General features: G+C 30.3%; 1 protein-coding gene across 3 annotated transcripts in view; it reads right to left on the bottom strand.

The window, feature by feature from the left end:
* The window catches only part of LOC118195976 (3'-5' RNA helicase YTHDC2-like), a 180,918-nt gene that overhangs the window by 56,066 nt on the left and 102,463 nt on the right, over window positions 1-22,389 (bottom strand). For all 3 annotated transcript variants that reach the window (XM_085810550.1, XM_085810549.1, XM_035367326.2), the window contains exons 21-23: window positions 15,192-15,304; window positions 3,202-3,496; window positions 190-473 (exon numbers count right to left, since the gene is read on the bottom strand). In XM_085810550.1, the coding sequence (XP_085666676.1) occupies window positions 190-473; window positions 3,202-3,496; window positions 15,192-15,304 (692 nt within the window). The remainder of the gene's footprint in view (window positions 1-189; window positions 474-3,201; window positions 3,497-15,191; window positions 15,305-22,389) is intronic.

Below are 22,389 nucleotides of genomic sequence, written 5' to 3'. Positions count from 1 at the left end.
ATACGTAAATACTGATAAATTTATATATCATTTACTGTTTTCTTAAATAACTTAAAATATATCATAAATTCCTGAAAATATATCCTTTATTTTATCATTAATATCTCAAAAAACTTACAATCAAAACACCATTACCGGATTGAAAATATTTTATTATAATAAAAATTACTACATTATTTAACTATATACCTTTATTGCTGATATGAGCTTCCTTTCAGTGGTTGGTGTAAAAGCCCAAATATTTTTTGCCATAGATACTTCAACAACTCTTGAGGTATTGGCTTTTATTATGAAGTATCGGATTCTGGAATTTCCAATATGAGACTGAGAAAATTCTAGTTTTGAATGGCTATTAAATGCTTGAGATATTGAACTTGTGCGTGAACTGCAGTTGCTGTATGCAGCATTATAACTGGAAGCAGATGAACAAGATCGTGAAATGCCAGATTGTTCATCTGAGAAGCATGAAAACCCTAGAAAATTGATTTTTTATTTTTAAACCATGATAACATAATTTTATATAATTGCCTATTGTATAACTTCTGCATGCAGTACTAAATAAATTTTATATTTTGTCGTACAAATTTTTTAAATATTAATAAGTAAGCCCTTCAATTCTCAAGATAAGTTTTAAAAAATATATGTATGTTGGAAGCTTAAGTTTTAAATAACTGTTACTTATAATGTACTTCTTGGCAAACAAATATCTTGCATATGAAGGGGTGTCACAAGTATTTTCATTTCACATAATAATGAAATTTGTAAAAATTAAATCTGGATAAATTTAACTCAAATTAAGGATAATACCTTGTTTTAATTATAGTACACTAAAATAATTTAGTTAGATCTTTTATTCACCAGGTTAGATATGCATAAACAAATTTTAAGTTTTCCCATATTAAAATTCAAAAGTATTAATTGTAAAGTAGAAGCATAAATCAAAATTGATAGCAGAACAAACGAAAAAAAGAAGGGAGATTTTGATCATTTAAATGTTAGTTTAAACAATGGTACTTCTGATTATCTGCTTTCCAATCAAAATAGCAAAAGCCATTTGCTTGGCTATCTTTATGGTTCATTCTGTTCATAAATAATAATAAAAAGAAGCATTTTATAACATGTTTTATGAGGGAGGAAGAAAAATCTGTATGATCAATATTTGCATTTTTTAAAGGCTTTTTTACTTAACATTATGATCAAAGGTTAAAAATTTCTCACTTCAACACATTAAAAAAATACTCTCTTATTTTAGGAGATTCTAAGAATTCTGTTTTCATTCCTCTCTATCATTTTAGATATAAAATTGCACATATTTTTTTAAAAATCTAATTTCAGGTCATTTTCTCTTTAATAAATAATATTAGCAGTTCTGTACTTAAAGCCCATTCCGAATATACACAGGATTCCTCGTCAGCATGGTTTAATTTACATTATTCAAACTAAGAGAGATTTAAAATTTTGCACTAAGGAATATGAGGCACATGTTAAGAAAAAAAGGAAAATAAAATTTATAAATCCTCTGCTGCCCAATACCATCTGTCAGAAAACCACATCTTCCATTTTTCTGCAACAAAAATTATTCAAAAAAACATCTTGTATTGGGGAATTAGATTTTTTAGAGATACTTTATATTTATAAAAAATTTCAGTTCTAGTTAAACCCAATTCCACCAGTATCTTGACTTCCTGCCTCTCATTACTATCACTTGAGCCCAGCTTATTTTTCATCATTTGCACTTCTGCAGCTGGAGAAGGTGGTTCTATATTTAAATATTTGAAACAAATCCTGCAAATTTATGAATATCCTGATACTGATTCAAATTAAATGGTATTATAATGTAAAAATAATGCAGAATTCTGAATTCAACACTGCTAAACTTTTTAATACAGAATCTTTGAAATTTGTTTGAAAATTTGGTTATGGATTCAAAACAGAATAACTAGTATTTCATTTCACCCTTAAGTGATTGACTTCACCATTTTATAAAACTCAAATTCTCCACCTTCTTTTCTCTCCAAAGATAAACTTTTTACCTCCAATAAAAATGTTTCTTTTCCCCTTTTTCCAATTGACAAAACCTTTTTAGAAGTTCTTGCCAAACCAACTCGAACGACCTACTTACTACACCCAAGAATGTTGAATGGCATCGCCCTTCACAGAAGAAAAAATTCTTTAGTGTTCCTTAATTTCTTATGTAAAAATCAACAAAGATGAACCCCTCTAGGTATCCTTTTTAAGAAAAAGTAGTTCCCATTGCAATGCCAGCTGAAAGAGAATGAAAGAGCATTCCTAGTTCACATCTACCTAGTTCCCATCTTTTTAAGTCAGCTTTGCTTTTGTAAGATCCTGATACAACTCCCCTCTAAAGATATCATGTTCTATTAGGCTATAAATCTCTTTTTTTCATTTTTGCTGCATTCTGGGGGTTAGAAAACAAAGTGAAGAGTCTCTCTTGGAAGTAACTATCCAAATCGCATTTTATGCTGATGAGTGTGTCTCATCACTGACAACTGATGACAATTTTCAAATCAACAAGTCTGTCTCAGGAGAAATGGTGAAGCGTTTAATGTCTCTTTCTGGAACTTCACTCTAATCTAATTCATTTCAGAACTTCCATTCCTGCTCCTAAATTAATATTTCCTACATCTGTAAATAGACTATTGCTGGCTAGATTGTTATCTTTTCAAAGGATACTTTTCATAACGCACTGAGATTTCAGAATCATTTTTATTTTGTTTTTAATGCGATGAAATTTAAAGATGAAGGCAACATTTAATAAAATGTATAAATCTAAATTTAGACCTACTTCTATGGTAAAGTGAATAAAGGATAAAAAATACACCTCAGTAAAAATATTTTGTAATGCAATTAACAAGTGATTTGATTTCTTAAAGTTTATATTCTACAGTCCCAAGAAGAAATACGTATTAATTCATATATCTAACTCTCTCATGTTATATTCATTGTTGTTACTCAGGAAGATTAAAAGTACTAGAATTAATATGAAAGTACAAAAAGTGGTCACCTTTATAAGTGATCTACTTTCATCTGTCAACATCACAAAATAGTACATTATTTAAAATACATATTATACTTCCAACATGCATTGAAATCCCAAATTACATTTGAAAAATCTCTTGATTCAATTTTAAATGCCAAAATTATTTTCTTTAAGCTTATACCTATAATAAAACAAAGTACCTGGATTGCTGTATGCAGCTGAAGAATTATAAAAGCTAGTACTGTGAATTGGGCTACTTTGCATCTGTCTACCCATATGAACTGGAGAACAGTAATCCATCACCAAGGGCCGAGGACGCTGTCCAATTCCAGATGGTTGCTGAAGATTAAGTGCTTGATCTTCAGCAATTAAAACACCTACTACAGTGCGTAAAACAGCCTCATCAGCTTGAGTAAGTAATTTAGAAGGTGAATGCATTCGTTTTAAAAATAATGCATGCCATTTTTGACGTAACTGAAGCACTAAACGAGCAATCTGAAATTTAAAATAAAGTTACTTACCATAAAATTTATGATTTTAAAAACATTACTAAAAAGTAATTTACAACACTGAGACTTTCATTATCACTTTCAAGCTCAGTTGTTATTTCTAGATGTTTTTTAAAATGTGCTTTATTAAATTTCATTTTTAAGTATTCCCTCCTCTTATGATTCAATGTAAATTATACTTAATTACATAGATTTTTATAAAAAAAAAAAAAAAAAAAAAAACATTTAACAACAAATATTTATTAAAAGACACACAAAGATGATTTTCAATTTTACATCAACATTTTCTGCTTTTATAAGCAGAGTTATTCATTCAAAACTGGCAACAGTTAGACTACAGGAGATTATAGTCTAACTATTGCAAGTTTTAAATATGTAAATCTAATTTCTCAGCATTAATATAGATATAAATAATTACCTCCAACCAAGTCAACATTCTCTTTGTAAACAGCAATAGAACCATTGCATGGGAAATAATTAGAAACTCAATATAGCAGAAAGTGGATACTTGCATGCATGAGAATAAATAATACACAACATATCTGTTGGTAGTTTGGAACACAAGTGAAGTTTTATTATTTGCACAGTGAGATAGAAGTATATAAAAACATCTATGAGCCAAGAACATATTTAAAGCTAACCTTTTTACACTCCCAATTTAGGTTTAAATATCATCATCCTAATTAAACACAATGAAAAATTACATCAGCACACACATACATATAATATAACACTAGTCTTCATTTTAAATCTATCATCTTTGCACGCATTTCATGTTTTGCACTATTTATAATTTTTGTCAAAAAATCTGCAATCATATCATAAGTAGTCTTATACTGTATGTCAATGTGCTGAAGTTTCACAGCTTCTCGCACGAGATGCTGTTGTATATCAATATGTTTTGATCTACCATTATACACACTATTTTTGCTGAGATTAATAGTATCGCAGTATAATAATACTGGATTTGCAGTAATAATCCCAAGTTCTTTAACAATTTTGTTGAGCCATATGGCTTCTTTAGTAGCTGCAGAAAGAGCCATATATTCGGCTTCTGTTGTACTAGTTGCAATGGTAGGTTGACGCTTACTACACCATGATATTGCACCACCTCTGATGAGAAAAACATATCCAGTGGTTGATCGTGGATCCCCAGCATCACTTCCATAGTAAATCCATCTCAACTCTTTAAAAGACATTTTGCAGACTATATACCATCCGACTCTTCAAGAGTAAATGTAATGAGGAGATGCAAATTATGCTATTCCAAAGGTCTTAGGAAAGAATCGAGATTTTGGTGTTCCGACTGTAGTGTTGGTTTGTGTATGCCGCATTGCTTTAGGGAATATCATACGAAATAATTGTTTAAATTCGTTCAATTAATTTGTTTTTCCGGATTAAAAATGTTTAATTTTAATATTTAATATCATTAAATATTTTAAAACGATTTTCTTTTATTTATTCCTTGCGATGTGCTGAAATTATTGCAAAGGGAAAAGTCCCCATTGTGAAACGATTTTACTGAAAGCTTATTCCCCAGTTAACAGGTTAAATAGCCGCGTGCTAATATAAATATTCGCGTATCTGATTTATATTCAATTCCTCTTTTTATTCTATTTTTTCTTCTACTATGTATGGCCTTTTAGGATTAACATGTTAAGTTTTGCATTGCCTTCAGATATATTTCTGTTTCTTCTCTTTTTATTTCGGAAAGCCTCACCTCCAGTCTATTATGGCGGGAAGGCGCTATTTATCAGAGGAATAATACCCTCGTATGGTTAATGAACCATTTACTAACACAGATGAGCATGATGATTCTTTTTCTAAAGAGTTAGAAAGTGATACTTTTTCTAGAGTTAGAAAGTGATACTTCTTCGTGCTTCAAGATGTACCACACTCCATCTTCATTTTAAATTTTGTTACTTCTTACTGTAAATAGTCTTTATTGTGTTGTTTTATTAATTTTAAACTTTATTGATTAATTTTATCAATTAAAACTTTGGAATAATTTCAATAGCACTTCCAAAAATTATTTTAAAAGATAAGGAAATTTTTAAGTATATTTTCATGTAAAATAAAGAAACAAACGTTATTAAGTGCTAATTTTAACATATAGGAGAGTTCAGGTAATAATGTAAAATGATACCAAAAATTACGAGGCTAGAAGTGAAACTTTTTTTGTCTGATTTTTTTTTATAAAATTAGACTTAGCAATGCAAAACCTCCGCCCTGTACAGTGACTGCCTTCGATTCCCTTCCGTCCCGCTAGAGCGTCTTAAACAAAGGTGCACCGTCGTGAAAAGGTTAATACTAGTGGATTCCAATTGCTGGTAAGCTGAAATGGCCCCATGTAAATAGTCTGACATATCCTTGCTATCGGTATAACGGGTATTCACCAATGTTTTAATTATTGAAACCTTTCTTGTGATTCCCTTATTCTTATATGCTTCAGCTAATACTTTCCATGCTTCATTTCCACTTGTTAAATCTCTTATATCATTGAAAATAATTTCACTTACCACTTCAACTATATATGACAAAGCTTTGATATCCTTTACTGGATCTTCTTTTGTACCCTCTACATAAGCCCATAAATCTAATTTAATAAGGTGCATTTTCATGGAAAATTTCCAATCCATGTAATTTTCTCTTCCATTCAATTGTTTGTGACTAAATGAACCTTCTCCCTTTGGCATTTTTCCCTTTTCTTTAACTTTAATCAACAAGAGACAAAATTATAATTTGAGATAAATTCAATAAATTTTCTATTGAATTAATTTTATTCTCAAAGGAACATTTGCCTAAATAACCAACAGTCAAAAAATATTTGTACTAGTTAAGCTTTTGCAACCATGTGCTTTGGCTAACCCTAACATAACCATGTGGCCAATTTTTGGTTAAAGTAATTCTAAAAAATTTACAAATAGAATTAAATAAAGAAATTAAACTAGTCATTAGATTATTTATCCTCATTTCTTAATCTGGAGTGGGCCCATAGCCTATTAAAAACTCAATATAGCAGAGAGTAGATACTTGCATGCATAAGAATGAATAATACACAACATACCTGTTGGGAGTTTGGAACACAAGTGATGTGAATTACGGCAGACTGAAGTATTCGGCCTATCAGCCTTTAGTCGAAAAATTAGTATCGCTACTGGGCAGTCTTAATGAAAATCTTAAACAGTACAATTTGTATGTCTTCCTTGGCGAAGCAATTGAGATGACGGCGAGAGTTAGCGAGATTAAATACAACACCTAGTGCAATCTGATTGATTGAACATGCAGAGTAGTCAAGTGATGAATAATGACTTCTAATGTCATTAAAAATTGTCCGAGTATTAAAGTTTTTGTATTTTTCATAAGATAAATGTTCAAAGTTCATGGAATGGTTTGCACAGTTATATAGAAGTATATAAAAAAGTTTTTCTAAAAAATTATAAAAAATATTTTTAAATACAAATTTAAAAAGATTAATCATAAAAAACGTGCAAACTACATTTGGATTAAGACTAAATTTTGAATTCTGGAATAAGGAATCAAGTAAATTTAATAAAAAAAAGAGATATTAATAAATATATATCAAATTCAATTAACAATGAGGAGTTTTGAAAAACTACTTGTGCGATTTTTTACAAAACTTAACAGTTTGGCATAATTTGAATCATAGAATCGAAATATGAAAAACAATTGGCATGTCATTTCATAAAAAGTCCGATCTTATGACAAAATGCCTACATTAGAATAATGCTATATATAAATCTAATACAAATACTAAGTCGCGCTTTCGAGATATGAAAAATGCAAGTTGAATTTCGTAAATCAGTAGTATGGAGTAGTAGAGAATGGAAGTAGGATGGTATCCAGTAGAATGGGAGATATAGAATTGCCCCCCCCTTTTTTTGGTGCACTGTACAAGTAATAATGCTAAAGACTTCTGCAGAGGCAAATTACATAATATACAGCAGAGGCATCTAACAATTTCTTGGGCCACACTGCAAGAAGTTGATATATTTTGGGCCACACAAATTATTTCTAATACAGTGGTAGCTCATGACTTCCAAAATAAGTGAATCAGACAGTTGCATGGGTTTCGTTGAAAACTGTCAGGTTTGCTCAGGTTTGACAACTGAAAGAAATTTTTGAATTTCTTCTCTAGGAGAAAAGCATGGGCTTGACTGTGTTATTTCAAATTTCTCTGGTGTGTACTATATATAAGAAAGCGTATACAGTACAAAGTCTGTAATCCGGACACCCATTATCTGGAATGATCTATAATCCGAACCTCAAAGGCACAAACTTACACATGCGCGTAAAGCGTTTATGCATGTGGGTTTAATGCGCGCATCCGCTACGCATGCATGTAAAGCTAGTAAAGCATTTACTTCCGATAGTGAAGAAAGTGACAGAGAGGTTATTGAAAATGAAAAAATTTCGATTGACAAGTTAGCTGGTATTTTTAACACAGCAATGACAGGATATGAACAGTGGAACTTTGTAATTATGTCTTAATTATGTCTAACAAGAAATTACGAATTATGTTTGTTTATAGAAGAGAGAATTAAAGAAAAAGTATTAGCATAAAAAACGAAGCAACTTAAACAACTTACATTGAAAGAAATGTTTAATAAAGTAAACAAATAAATATTAAGCTTCTTTTTTGTGTGTGTAAATTTTGATATCCTTTAGATCATAAGTGCTCTTTATTTCATAAATTACGGTTTCATATTTTTAATTGTATAATTTCTGCATGCCATCTTACCAGATTTAAATTGATGATCTATAATCCGGAATCGCCGATGTTCCGAGTCCGGATTACGGACTTTGCACTGTATATAGAAAAATTTTAAGTTATTCAGTCATTTACTAGATTCATATGGCGAGGTGGCATTACCCAACAGTAAGGATGACTGAAGAAGGGGTGGGGAGTAAAAACATGAAAGTGATTGGATCTTAACTAATGATTTTTTAATATAATGAAAGCAATATTGAACTATTTTGACATTTTACACATAACATTTCATTATAAATTTTATTTATAATTATAAAAATAACAATCAACCTGCTAGTGCCTTCAGTAGCAGTCCATCCATGACAATTGGACAACATTTCTATTTAAAATTTAATATTTGGTTGATTGAAATGGTTGAAATTCTTGAGTTCTCAAAGTATTCATTCAGTTGGTTCTAATTTTATTCTTAATGCACTTCACTCTTGAAAAAAGTTGTTCATAATTGTACACTGGGAGGGGGGGGGAGGACAGTTCTATATCTCTTGTTCTATTGGGCCAATTGACAAAATTCAAATTGCATTTTTCATGTCTAAAAAGCGTAACTTAAGATATATATTAGTTTTATATATAGCATTGTTCTAACATAAGTATTCTGACACAAAATTGGACTTTTTCTAAAATAACATACCAATTTTTTTCCATATTTCGATTCTACCATACAAATTACAATTAGATAATAAATTTTGTAAAATTTAGTGAGAAATTTACAGAGAAATTCAAAAATTTATCTTGGCATAATTTTTTCAGTTTGCACCAAGTATAATTCACTTGGCGAACTTCTTAATATGTGGCAAATTTTCCTTTCCCTTCCATTATGGCAGAGTGGAAAAAAAGGCACCTTGTTCCTAACTTTTTACATTGTGCTTGAGCATAAAAAAAGTCTCATCACTTCTACTTCCAAATAATTTTAGCAAAGTGTCTAAACACTACGTTTGATGTTTTATCGCTTTCAACAAATATGCCAAATTTCAAAACGTGTCAATATATAAATTCCCGTACATCTTTGAAAATTTTGCATAGAAAACTAATTTTTTGCTTAGAAATATGTCTACTTTAAGATGATGGTAAACATTTTATATATTATAATTCAATTTTTTTTTGAAAAACTTTTTTAAATTATTTAAAAATAAATCATAAAAAAATGGGTGAATTTTATTTTGAATGAACCAAAATTTTCACATGTGAAAGGAAGAATCAAATAAGTTTAATTAAAAAAAGAGAGATTAATAAATATATACCAAACTCAATAAATATTGAGGTTCTAAAATTTTTGAGAGCTAGTTTTTGAAAACTACTCACACGATTTTTACAAAACTTGGTAGTTTGGTGTAATTTGTAGAGTCGTAGAATGGAAATATCTAAAAAAATTGTTATATTATTTCAGAAAAAGTCTGATTTTGTGTCAACATACCTATATTAGAACAATGCTATATATGAATCCAATACATATCCTAAGTCGTGCTTTCGAGGCATGAAAAAGGCCAGTTGAATTTCGTCAATTGGCCCAGTAGAATGGGAGATATAGAACTGCCCCTTTTTTTTTGTGCGCAGTGTACAGGCTGCCAAATAATGACATAAATTATACATGACTATGGAGCAAGACATATTTGTCTATGGATAGATATGATTTATAAACGTCGATCAAAGAAGAGTGATCAAATTTTATTTTTGATATCATAAATGGGTTGATTTCATTAAGTATGTTATAAAACATTTTTTAACATCTAGCCTCTACTGAGCTACCTTACTTCAGTAAAGTATACAATATTGCCATATTCCACCCCCACCCCCCACTTGAGAAATTCCTAAAAGTGGCGATGATTTAATTGGTGGGCTATAAAAAATATATGGCCTTGATGCTCATTTACATAACAGGATCAAATTTTAAAAATGTTCCGCATAGATTTTCCTGGTGTATTATGCAATGATACAATGTGCAAAAAACAAGCGGGGACGGTTCTATATCTCCCATTCTACTGGTCTGACAAAATTCAAACTGAGTTTTTCATGTCTCAAAAGCACGACTTAGGATATGTATTAGATTAATATATAGCATTATTCTAACATAGGTATTTTGGCACAAAATTGGACATTTTCTGAAAAGACATGCCATTGTTTTTCCATATTTCGATTCTACACATCAAATTATGTCTAAATATTAAATTTTGTAAAATTTGGAGTAAAATTTACAGAGTAATTCAAAAATTTAGCTTGGCGCAATTTTTGCAGTTTGTGCCAAAAATAATTTACTTGGCAAACTTCTTAATATATGGCAACCCATTTTCCTTTCCCTTCCATTATGGCGGAGGGGAAAAAAGGCACCTCGTTTTTAGCAACTTATTTTCCTTTTTTCATTGCAGACGCACGGAAAAAAAGTCAGTGTCCATACTTTCAAATAATTTTAATAAAGTGTGTAAACCACATTTGGCATTATTATCACTTAAAAAAAAAAGATGGCAAACTTCAGAATGCAACAATAAAAGTAAATTCATGTATATCTTAGAAAATTCTGAATAAAAAAACTTTTTTTTTTTTTTTTTTTTTTTTTTTTTTTTGCAGGTTTGTCTAGAAATACATCTACTTTAAGATGATGTTAAAAATTTTATAGGTTATACAGTACAAAGTCTGTAATCCGGATGTCCATTATCTGGAATAATCTACAGGGTGATTATAATTAAAGTTTAAGTTTCAAAACGCTATAAAAAAAGAACCACTCATGAAAATGACATCAAATTTGAAAGGAATGTTATTGAAGAAGGCGGAAAGCATATGGCAGAAGAAAAAATTTAGTTTCAAAAGTTAGCAACAGATGGCACTGCAAGCGGAAGAAGACGTAAATTAAAATGTTAGTTAAATTTCAGTGTTATAAAGCCGCCAGGTACCAGGCTGTTCCTCATTTCGCGACTCAGGCATTCGCCATGGGTGTTTCACTGCAGGACCGCGCTCTGCTGGTAAAGCTGTATTACAAGAATGATGATTGTGCAAGAGTAGCTCTGCAAAAATTCAGGACACTGAAGGGTATAAAAGAAGGCGTTGGTCCAATGAGTGTCGTAGGTCTAAAGAAAATGATGCAAAAATTCGAAACGACAGGTACGAAACACCCTGCAATGCTATCCGTACAAAATTGGCCATGTGCAGGAGTTGCATCCTTCTGACCTGACAGCTAGGGAGACGTTGGAAATTTTCCACGGCCATTCATTATCCACTTTCCTTATGACCATATGACCATAAGCCCATTTCCATATGACAGGATATGTGAATACCCAGAATTGTCGAATATGGGCAACAGAAAATCCACTGGCAACGCACCCCGTACCACTTCATCCTGAAAAGGTCACGGTATGGTGTGGCTTTACGGCATTAGTCATCCTACAACCATATTTTTTCGAGAAGACGGGTGCTTCCGGTCCTGTTACCGCAATCGTCACTGGTCAGAGGTATGCGTCTCTTTTGCGCAACCACGTGATTCCAGCTCTGCAACAGCGTGGATGTGTGAATGAAATAATTTTTATGCAAGATGGCGCTCCTCCGCACATTGCATATCCCGTGAAGCAGCTGCTGAGGTGCCATTTTGGAAATGCTCGAATTATCAGCCGTCATTTCCCTACAGCCTGGCCGTCCCGATCGCCTGATCTTAACTCCGTGTGATTTCTGGTTGTGGGGATATCTGAAGGATGTTGTGTTCCATGTTCCAATTGCAAATTTAGCGGAATTAAAGGCACGCATTTCGCAAAACATTCTGAACATCACCCCGGAGACATTGCGATCCGTTGTGGAACATGCTGTTTGTCGCTTTCAACTTGTTGCACACAACAGTGGACACCATATTGAACATGTTTTGCGACGGTTCCGAACTTCTTTGATGAATGGTTCTTATGCGGTATGCCACCGCAAAACTCTTGAAACCAACCGATTTGTCCCTTCCGATGTGATATGTACAGTCATGCAAATAAAATTATTCAACAATTCTAATTTGTCAATGCGTTTTAATGTGTAACTTCCACCTTAGCCGTTGTTTTACGAAACATTTCTCGTTTCTCGTCGTGATTCTGCCGCTTACAGCGCCATCTGTTGCTAACTTTTGAAACTAAATTTTTTCTTCTGCCATACTCGTTCCGCCTTCTTCAATAACATTCCTTTCAAATTTCACATCATTTTCATCAGTGGTTCTTTTTTTATAGCGTTTTGAAACTTAAACTTTAATTATAATCACCCTGTATAATCCAGACATCAAAGCCACAAACTTTTTTTTTTTTTTTGTATGCTTTATGCATGCGCGTAATGCGTTCACGCATGCACGTTTAATGTATAACGAACGGTATAAGCTAGGTTAAAATTATTTTTACTGATTCTAAGGCATTTCAGTTAATGTTACAGATTGCGCTGTTCCTTAATCTTCTAATTGGATCCGGCTTATTATTTTTTTTAGACTGTTAGAGCAATTATAATTAATAAAATTAAGCTTGAACTTTCGATTATGTCAAAAAGAGTTACCAATTCTGGAGCTGCCATACTGCTTCCGATAGTGAAGAAAGTGACAGAGAGGTTATTGAAAATGAAAAAATTTCGATGTACAAGTTAGTCGGCATTTTCGACACAGCAATTACAGGACTTGAACAGTGGAACTTTGTAACTGAACAAGAAATTATGTCTGTTTATAGAATTAAAGAGAAAGTATTAGCACAAAAAACGAAGCAACTTGCATTGAAAGAAATGTTTGGAAAGTAAACAAATAAATATTAAGTTTTTTTTTTTTTTTTTTTTTTTTTTTTTTTTTTGTAAATTTTGATACCCTTTATATCATAATTGCTCTTTATTTCATAAATTATGGTTTCATATTTTTAATTGTATAATTTCTGCATGCCATCTTACCAGATTTAAAACTAATTATCTATAATCCGGAAAACACACTAATCCGGAATTGCCGAAGTCCCGATGAGTCCGGATTACTGACTTTGTACTGTCCGATTTTGTGTCAAAATATTTATGTTAAAATAATGGTATATATAAATCTAATATATATCCATATATATCCAAAGTCATGCTTTCGAGACATGAAAAACACAAACTGAATTTCATCAATCGGTCCAATAGAATGGAAGATATAGAACTGTCTCTCTCTCTCTCTCTCTCTTTTTTTTTTTTTCTCCCCATTGTGTGTGTGTGTGTGTGTGTGTGTGTGTGTGTACAATCAAATGACACAATCTGACTTCTAAATTAATCAAATGATAGTTATCCACAGCAGTGGTATCATCTTATATTAATTTTCGGAATCCTTTCTTACCTGTCATAATGTGGTATCATCTATAATTAGACCAGATAGGTGGGCAAGAGACAAAAGAAAACTGCATTAATGTTTTTATTTCTATGTCATATAAATCTTTTAATGTTGTTGTGTCTTTTAATAGTACTAAAGAAATCATTCATTTTAGTCACAAATTGCTGTGTAGCTGTGCTGTGTGAAGTTACCAATAATTAAAACTAATGGCATTAGTGAGCACATATGTGCAGACAGCCAGCAATATAATTCTAATATGTATCCAAGCCTCTGTAATATGATGATACAATTGTTATTTTAATGGTGGATGTTCATTTAAAAATCAGTTTCACGATATGTAACAATAATATTCTCACAGGAATACTAACAGAAAGAAATGGTCTATTAAAATGCATCAAAATGAAGATAAATATGTTCCTATTTTTATTTTGTTTCATTTCAGAACAATAAAAATCAAAACAAAGCAAATTTAAAAAAAAAATAAAATCACAGTTCAAACACTGTTATTCAATTGCTACATGACTCAAGCTTATATTCGGCCTGAAGGAAATTATGGCAATTCAAGGACTTACAATTAGGACTTCTTCTTATCTATGATATTGTTTCTCAAGGTAAAACCACAGGCTCAGAATATAACAATGAAGACATGAAGAAGTAACTACAAAACTTTGAAATGAACTCAACAAGAAAGAATAATTTCAGAAAGAGCAACAAAATGAGACCGTGGGTGAAATACTTTTGGAAAAAGAAGGGGGAAAAAACCCCTATAATCTTAATTCTTTAATCTGCAAAATGTATACATAACTCAATAAGATACAAATATTTCATGTAACAAAATTACCTTGAAAAAACAGTAGGAAGTTATAACATAAAAGTTTTGAAAGACAATGCTGTATCTGACTTTAAAAATCTTTTTTTCAATTTATGTAACAATAAATCATATAGGACAAATTTCAAGTGAAAGAGATACCTAGCCAGTTTCAAACAAATTATGCTTACAGACAAAGAAAAGATAAAAGAAGATGTCTTCTAAAGATAGTAAGTTAGTAATCTAATGTTTTTATAGAAAGCAACTTCACATCCAGACAATAACATCTTCCTCATCATTTTTCACCTAGTCTTCACTGTTTTTTTAACAGGTACAATTAAATAAAATTAAGTATCATCTAGTGTTTCATCTAGGTTTCATATGATGTTTGTTATTGTGGTTAGTTTTATTTTTATTTATTTATTTATTATTTATTTATTTATTTATTTATTTATTTTTTATTTAACGACTTTTATTGGTTTTTTATTATGAACTTCTGGAGACAATACCGCACAGAGTTTAAATAAACAATCATCAGTTACTCAGAAACAAATTAATCCATTCTACATTAATTTTTTATGGGAAAAACTGTTTCAGTTTATGAACATTTCAGTTGATGAATGGCTTTCAGGTATGAATTAAATTTGTAAACTGAGGTTTCCTTGTAATATTAGAATAAAAGAACTAAATCAGAGTTAATTATAATAGTAATCATTCAAGTAATTAATAACTGTAAATTAAATAGGCTAAAATTTTCACAAAGGGAAAATAATATTTTTGTAACATTGATATTATATTCGAACCTCTGGTTCAACTCGGAATGATATCCAGTCATCTATTTTAAACATAGCCTTTTGGTTGTCATATTTTGAATCATCTTCACTGTCCTCTTCTTCCATGTAGCCTTCTAGATGAGCTGAAAAAATGAGATTATATTACTGTATAAGAAGTAAAAATTTCATTAAACTAAATTATGGTTTGCATACTAAAATTATTAATATGAAGATATGAAAAATCAAATAAATCATAATTTTTAAATACATATTTTGTTACAATTAAGAATTAAAAAATACTTTTATTATTATTATTACACTAGGAAAAATGTTCAATAGTACATAGAACTTCATATAATATACAACATCATCTCAAGTTTAAAAACTACCAGTTTAGTAGTCTCATAAAAAACATTTGTAATACAGAATTTTTTTCATTTGCTTTTCTTAACAAACTTTATTTATTTTTCTTTTCTGCCTGCCTTCTACACAAAGCATGATAGCAGTTATAAAATATACCAGATGCCCTACTAACAAAAATTTCCCTTTCAAATCAGAAGTCTACACATCCAGCAAAAGTAAATATTCTGCAGTAAAAATAAATATTTTAAATTTAGAATAATCTTGAGATAAAATCTTTAAAATTCTCAAAAGCAGAAATTTTAAAATATTTTCTGCAATGATCTTATAATGTATTTCTCCCGCCTTCTTGTCATGCCTTCATGGTGTAATGGTCTGCACACTGGGCATATATTCCAGAGATCCACGGTTCGATTCCCGGCAAAGGCGTTGCTAATTTTTCATCTTGCCTGCTTCTAAAAATACTTATGTCTCTACAATCTTACCTTTTGTCGCAAAAAGGTTGGAATGCTATAACAAAATAAACAACGATTGTAATTCAGAAATATCTACGTACAAAAGAGATATATACAAATTACATTTTTTTTCCAAACTATAGAAACAAAATCAAATTTTTAAAAAAATTTAAATTGGATTTGTGTTTATATTCAAATTTTTTAAACATTTAATTGCCTTTTTTTTCTTTTTTTAAGTCAATTTTTTTTATAAAAATGGACAGTTAAAGTCAGTTTATGTTAAGTTTAAAGCAAATACTCAAGCTTTCTTGATGAATAAATTGAAAAATTGTAGCGGGAGGAAAAAAAATATGACTTACAAGACAAGAGTATTTTATTTTCTAAGCGTTTAATTTCGAAATCTTGTGACGGTCTTTTAAATATTTACTTTATATGACAAAGAACTTGCAGCAGAAGGCACAACGCTAGGACATGCACAGGTTTAAGAATCCCAGCTGTGGAAAATTCAAGACTGACACTAGCATGGGTGCTTAAAGAAATCAAATACTGTAGTATACTGAAACTGATATGGACAAAAATAGTAGGAAAAAAAAAATCACAAAAATCTGAAAGATTTCAGATTTTAAATTATGTCCAAAGGGGAGTTTAACATTTTGTGTATTACCTTTATTTATTAAATGTCATTTTCTTTGCACTTAAACCATAAAATTCAGTTCAAGAGCAATATCGCAAAATAATTTTAATATGAGCATATCTTTAGAATTTCCGATACACAGTTCCGCGCGCTGGAGATAATTTTTTTTTTTTTTTTTTTTTTTTTTTTTTTTGTCTCCTGTAGAGTGTTGCCATTGCTCGCTTTTAACTCATTGAGTTTGTTACTCAAAAATTCGTTAAAGTTTATTAAAGCATATCTTTAGAATTTCCGATACGCATTCTCGCGCACCGGAGATAAAAATGTTTTTTCTGTACAACATTGCCATTTTTTGCTTTGAAATCCTTGAGTGTGTTAATCAAAAATTCGTTAAAGTTTTACAAAATGTGAAATCGATAATAAAACCAATTCCAAATTTCAAATTTGGGCTTTCAGATGACCATATTCACAATAGGATTACATCATTCTCTTTTAGGTTACTTTTTTTGCTTTATTCCTCCTTTGCACTGCCTAAGATTTCTCATAACTAAGTTCACAGTTTACTAGACACTATCCTAACTTCATTATAATTATTTAGCTTCTTTGAATTTATTATATATACTACACAATTTTTTTAACTTTTTCAAAAATAATTTTTCGCAATGCAGTGCGGCTTTCTCAAATGCTGAATTTTTTTAAAAAATAACTTTTTGAATTAAACAGTACGATGTATTCCATTCCTTGAACTAAATACAAATTTTTCCATCTGTTGAAATTTTTTCATCTGCAAGCTGATGTTACACTTGAGCTTTATTCTATGCCAGTTATCTTTGGATTCCTTTTAGGTTTTAGAATCCCTGTAATTCGATGTTTTTTTCTCTTTTACAAATTTTTCATCAACAGCAAAACACATATTTAATGTTACAATGGAGAATTTTTCTAATTATTTTCAAAAACATTAATCAGTTAAATTCTTAGTTTATCTAAATTCACTAATTATAAATTTTTAGCTACTAAACAGATAGAATATATTTTTTCATTTCCAAACTTCTGTTTGTTCAAAATATTTTTTTAATTTCAAAACTTCTGTTGTTGTTACACATTTTATGAATCAACTCTTCTCTCTCTCTCTCTCTCTCTCTTTTTTTTTTTTTTTTTTTTTTTTTTTTTTTTTTTTTTGGTGTGTGTGTATGTGTGCGTGCGTGCATGCGTGCCTGTGGACCAAATTTTTATTTATTTTTCTTTCATATATTGTATTAATTCTGTTTCAGTATGCTTTTTGGTCTTGATCTGCTTAAACTGAAAACTGTTATTTGATTTTCATGCTATATTTTTTTAACTGTTTAACCTGGCCTGCATGGTTTCAAAACTTAATATTTTTGCATATGTTGGATTACTTGTATTTGTAAGTTTTGTTTTCTGGACTCAATCTCCTCAAAATAGCATTTTTAAAATCTGTTTACATTTTTTGATGCTATAATTTTGCAATTGTTTACACTGCTTACTTTAGCCTGTAGGGGTTGAACTGATAAAGGCACGGATTACTTTGATTGTTCTTCTGAGATTATTTTAAGTTTTGAACTTTAATTTGAATCTTTATTGGTTCAAAAACAGGCTGATTTATTTACTTCTTTCGCTGCACCAACCCCCTGATGATGATGCAGCAAAATAAGTAAATTTCTTATTTCATTTTTGCTTTGATATGTTCCCCCCTCTTTCCTTGCAATCTGCAACTGTGCATCTGGTATTTGGATTTTACATTTTTTTATTTGGAACTGAATATGGGATGATTTTAAACATATTACTTTTCAATTTGCATTTTAAATATTCAAGATATTGTAATCTAGGCTTTAATTCCCACAACAAATGTTAATGAACAGTACAGGATGGGCCAAAAGTCATGCTACCATTGGAAGAATTCACAGCAACCAACGATTGCAATACTAATACACCAATATACAGAATATCGATATTTCATGTTATTTTGCATTTTTGTGAAACTGGTATTTGCTAAGGTAAAATACTGGTATTAGCTAAAGGGTTTAATTTAACTTTTTAGGCACCTAGTGCTACTTGAAATATACATCTTTTTATCAATGTGGCAGTATTAATATCAATCATTTGCTGTCGCATTTCCGATTCAAAGATTCTATTTTTGTCTCTCTTTGTCTGCGTAATATCAAGTATGAAGCATGTATGAAACCTAACCTCCCTTTACGTGACACTTCAACAACCAGCTTTCACCAGAATGTTCAGACCTCATTTTCTTTATTAGCATTTCTCAGTAGCCTTATAGCTATTGCTACATGATGATCTTCAAGCTTATTATTTGCCCTGAATAATTCTATGCTTACGTTCGAAATGTGACTCCTGCATTTGTTAGGAATAGGCCAGTACCACCCAAGAGCCCTTTAGTCAAAACTGTTTAGTTCAACAATGATCACAGTAAAATTGTGCACAGTGTTTTATATGTTTAAACATTTAGATATTTTTTAAGTTGGTGAGGTCCTTTTTCAAAAATAAGAAGAAATTTTGCATTATACTTTATTGTTCAAAGTATGTATATTTACAACATATTTTTTTTTTATTTTTAATTATCAATAATGAATCATGTCTTCAAAGAACATAAAAAATCTGCCAGTAATACTTTGGCTTGATTTTACTATTTATATGATGAAAATAATATGCTGGCAAGATGCAAAACATCTTCAAGGATAGTTAAAATTTTTGGAGGAAGTATATGTGGGCTACATACACATTTAAAAATGTAACATAACATTAATTTATTGAATTGCAAGTCATGCAAAAATAATATTACTAAACCAAAATATTTTTAATAGAAAAAAATGAATGTTGTAATGAAGTCTTATCTAATATGACAACTTGATATGAAAAACACTGGTAAGTTCATTGATTCAAATCAGCAATTAAGCTATGCTCACAGAATTCAACTTGGAATGATCAGTGTGCTATATCAACAAAATCAAGAGCAGCAGAAGCAGAACACTCTGGATTTAGAAACTTCTGATTCTGACTTTGAAGAGAGTGACAATAAAGAAAATAATAATATAATTGTTGAAAGTACCTGATTTGGATTATGAAGAAAATAATAGCAATGAGGGCAAAATATTAACCAAGGACTGCTTCCTATAATTAAGAAAATTCAAAAAGTTGTTAAGATATTTAAACATTCCCCTCCTAAAAATGCCATTTAAAAAAATATATACTTACTGAAATGAAAAAAGAACTTATGTTATTGTCAGATTCTATAACAAACTGGAACAATTTACTCTAAATTAAGGGAAAGGTTTTTTTTTTTTTTTTTTTTTAAATTAAAAAAAAATCCAATTCAGAAAGCATTAATTGACTTCAATTAAAAAATAAATTTTTTCAACAGTAAATTTGATTTAATATCTAAAACTGTATCAGCTTACAATACAGCTAGCTGTAGATGTATTATATCAGAAGGATACCAACTTATTAATAGTGAATGTAGGAATAAATTTTATGCTGCAATCACTTAAAGATCAGGAGGCATCACTATCTGAGGAATTACAGTGTGCATTGAAAATCTGAATAGAGAAAAAGCATAGTAAACTAGAAAATATTTTTAAGGTATTTAGATAATAACTTCATAAAATAAAATGAAAAGGAAGAAAAGAGGCTAATAAAGTCAAATTTACTTTAGTTGGTCATAAATTTCAACAAAAAACATTTATGAAAAGCAAACACAAACCTATCTGGAGAAATCTGTTGAAGATGTTGATATTAATATCACAAAATAATTGTCTCTTGAGAAGAAATTAAAATTAGCCATAAATAAAAATAATTCAAGATAAAAGACTTTGAGGTAAATATTAAGAGGAAGTATATTACTCGTTATTAACAGTATCACCAGCCAGCATGCATGCAGAAACAGCATTTTCAATTGCATGTAATTCGTGCACAAAAAGTATGTTCCATGCTTAATGACAGTTCAATAGATGCATTATTTTTTTTACAATTGCATTTTAAAAGTATAGAGTTAATAAATTAGTTGTTTTTTCCTATTAATATATATGATACACAACATAACAAAACTTTCATGTGATATTTACTCTTTTTTATAATAATACTATATATTTTGTTCCTTTATTGCATTGTAATATTGTAATGGTTTATTTTTTATGTTATATTTTTGGTTTCTCTTATTATAAATTATTATTTTACAGCTCTTATTAATAATATTTGATAACATTTGTTCCTTTATATTTAGTACATAAAAAATTGTTTACATTTTTATAGTTTATGTATTTTTTGTACTAAACTAATAAATATGACAAACAACAGTGTTTTTGTGCCTCTTTTGAAAAATTCCTAATATTGGTAATGCATTTTTGGTATAGTACTACAATCATTATCACATAATTTTTTTTACCATATAAGGTATTTCTCCTGCCTTCTTAGCATCACTTCATGGTGTAGTGGTGTAGTGGTCTACACTACACTATGAAGTACCACTACACCATGACTTCATGGTGTAGTGGTACTTCATGGTTGCCTCGAGTACGCGTCGAGCATACTTGAGAGGTCTGTGGTTCAAATCCCAGTGAGAGCATTGCTCATTTTTCATCTCAACTGCTTTAAAAAAATACCTAATGTCTCTACAATCTTTTATATATTAACATTCCAACCCTTGAAGAAAAACCAAAAGCTATAGAATTTTATAAATCAGTGGCCCACTGTACTCGGTCAAAGAGTATACGCGTATCCTTATCAAGTGTAAGTTATCAAGTGTAAGTTATCAAGTGTTATATAGTCTATCTGCCCTTTAAATTGGTGATAACCTATTTCATCATTTCCAGTTACAGGGATCTGTACATGACTTATCATGAATCATAAGACTATGTTCTACATGAATCCAGGAAAACAGCTCTGAGAAAAGCAGACAATAAGATGATGCATAAATGTTGACTCAATGCTATCCTTACAAGTTTGGCATTCCCAGGATACCTTAGAATGAGACAGACTAGCTCTTTAGAGACATACTTGGAAAATGATTTTAAGAAATGCTGATTTCATCTGGACAGTGAATTTGTCCAATTTAATCATCCCAATTTTTTTTCTTTGGGGCCATCCTCAATGTTCACCAGCTGAAGGAAAACATTGGAACAGAAATTCATGCACTGAAGGTAGACATGCTAATCCATGTCATGGGAAATGCATTGGAAAGGATGCACAGTTGTGAAGCATTTGATAGAGGCCATTTACATATCATCATCTCCCATAATTGGAACAAAAGAATTTCTTAATGTTCTATTGTCATATGTAGAAACATTACATCATTTAAATAAAGCAATAAAAGTGTTATTCAGCTTTTAAATGGTAGTGCACTTTGAGCTACCCTGCATTTCCATTTAGGAAAAATATAAATTTTAAATTTAAAAATGCAAGTTTTAAATTTGAGCACATCCTAAAATTGTTTCTAAATTTCCTGAATTTTGAAAACATTCTTTTAATAGCAGCAGATAATTCTTAAGTGAATTAAGAGTTTCAGTAACACTTATTTCTTTTATAGTCACCAATTTGTATTATCTAATGCAGTCATTGCTGGTGCAGCTTTATCATGATGTAGTGCAGGGTTTCTTAAACTGTGGGTTGTGGGACCTGCAGCAGGGATTATCAAAACATTTAACAGTTTTGATATTTCTTTAACTTATCATAAAAATTTTACAATTATCAAATATTTTTACACAATGCATCTGAAAATAGATAAAGATATGACAATACATACAAAGAAAAG

The sequence above is a fragment of the Stegodyphus dumicola genome, chromosome 2 (assembly GCF_044657685.1).
Source record: "Stegodyphus dumicola isolate Sdum_Otavi_A_Nest chromosome 2, ASM4465768v1".
NCBI classification, from domain to species: Eukaryota; Metazoa; Arthropoda; class Arachnida; order Araneae; family Eresidae; genus Stegodyphus; species Stegodyphus dumicola.
This window is presented reverse-complemented; position numbering and strand designations above follow the sequence as displayed.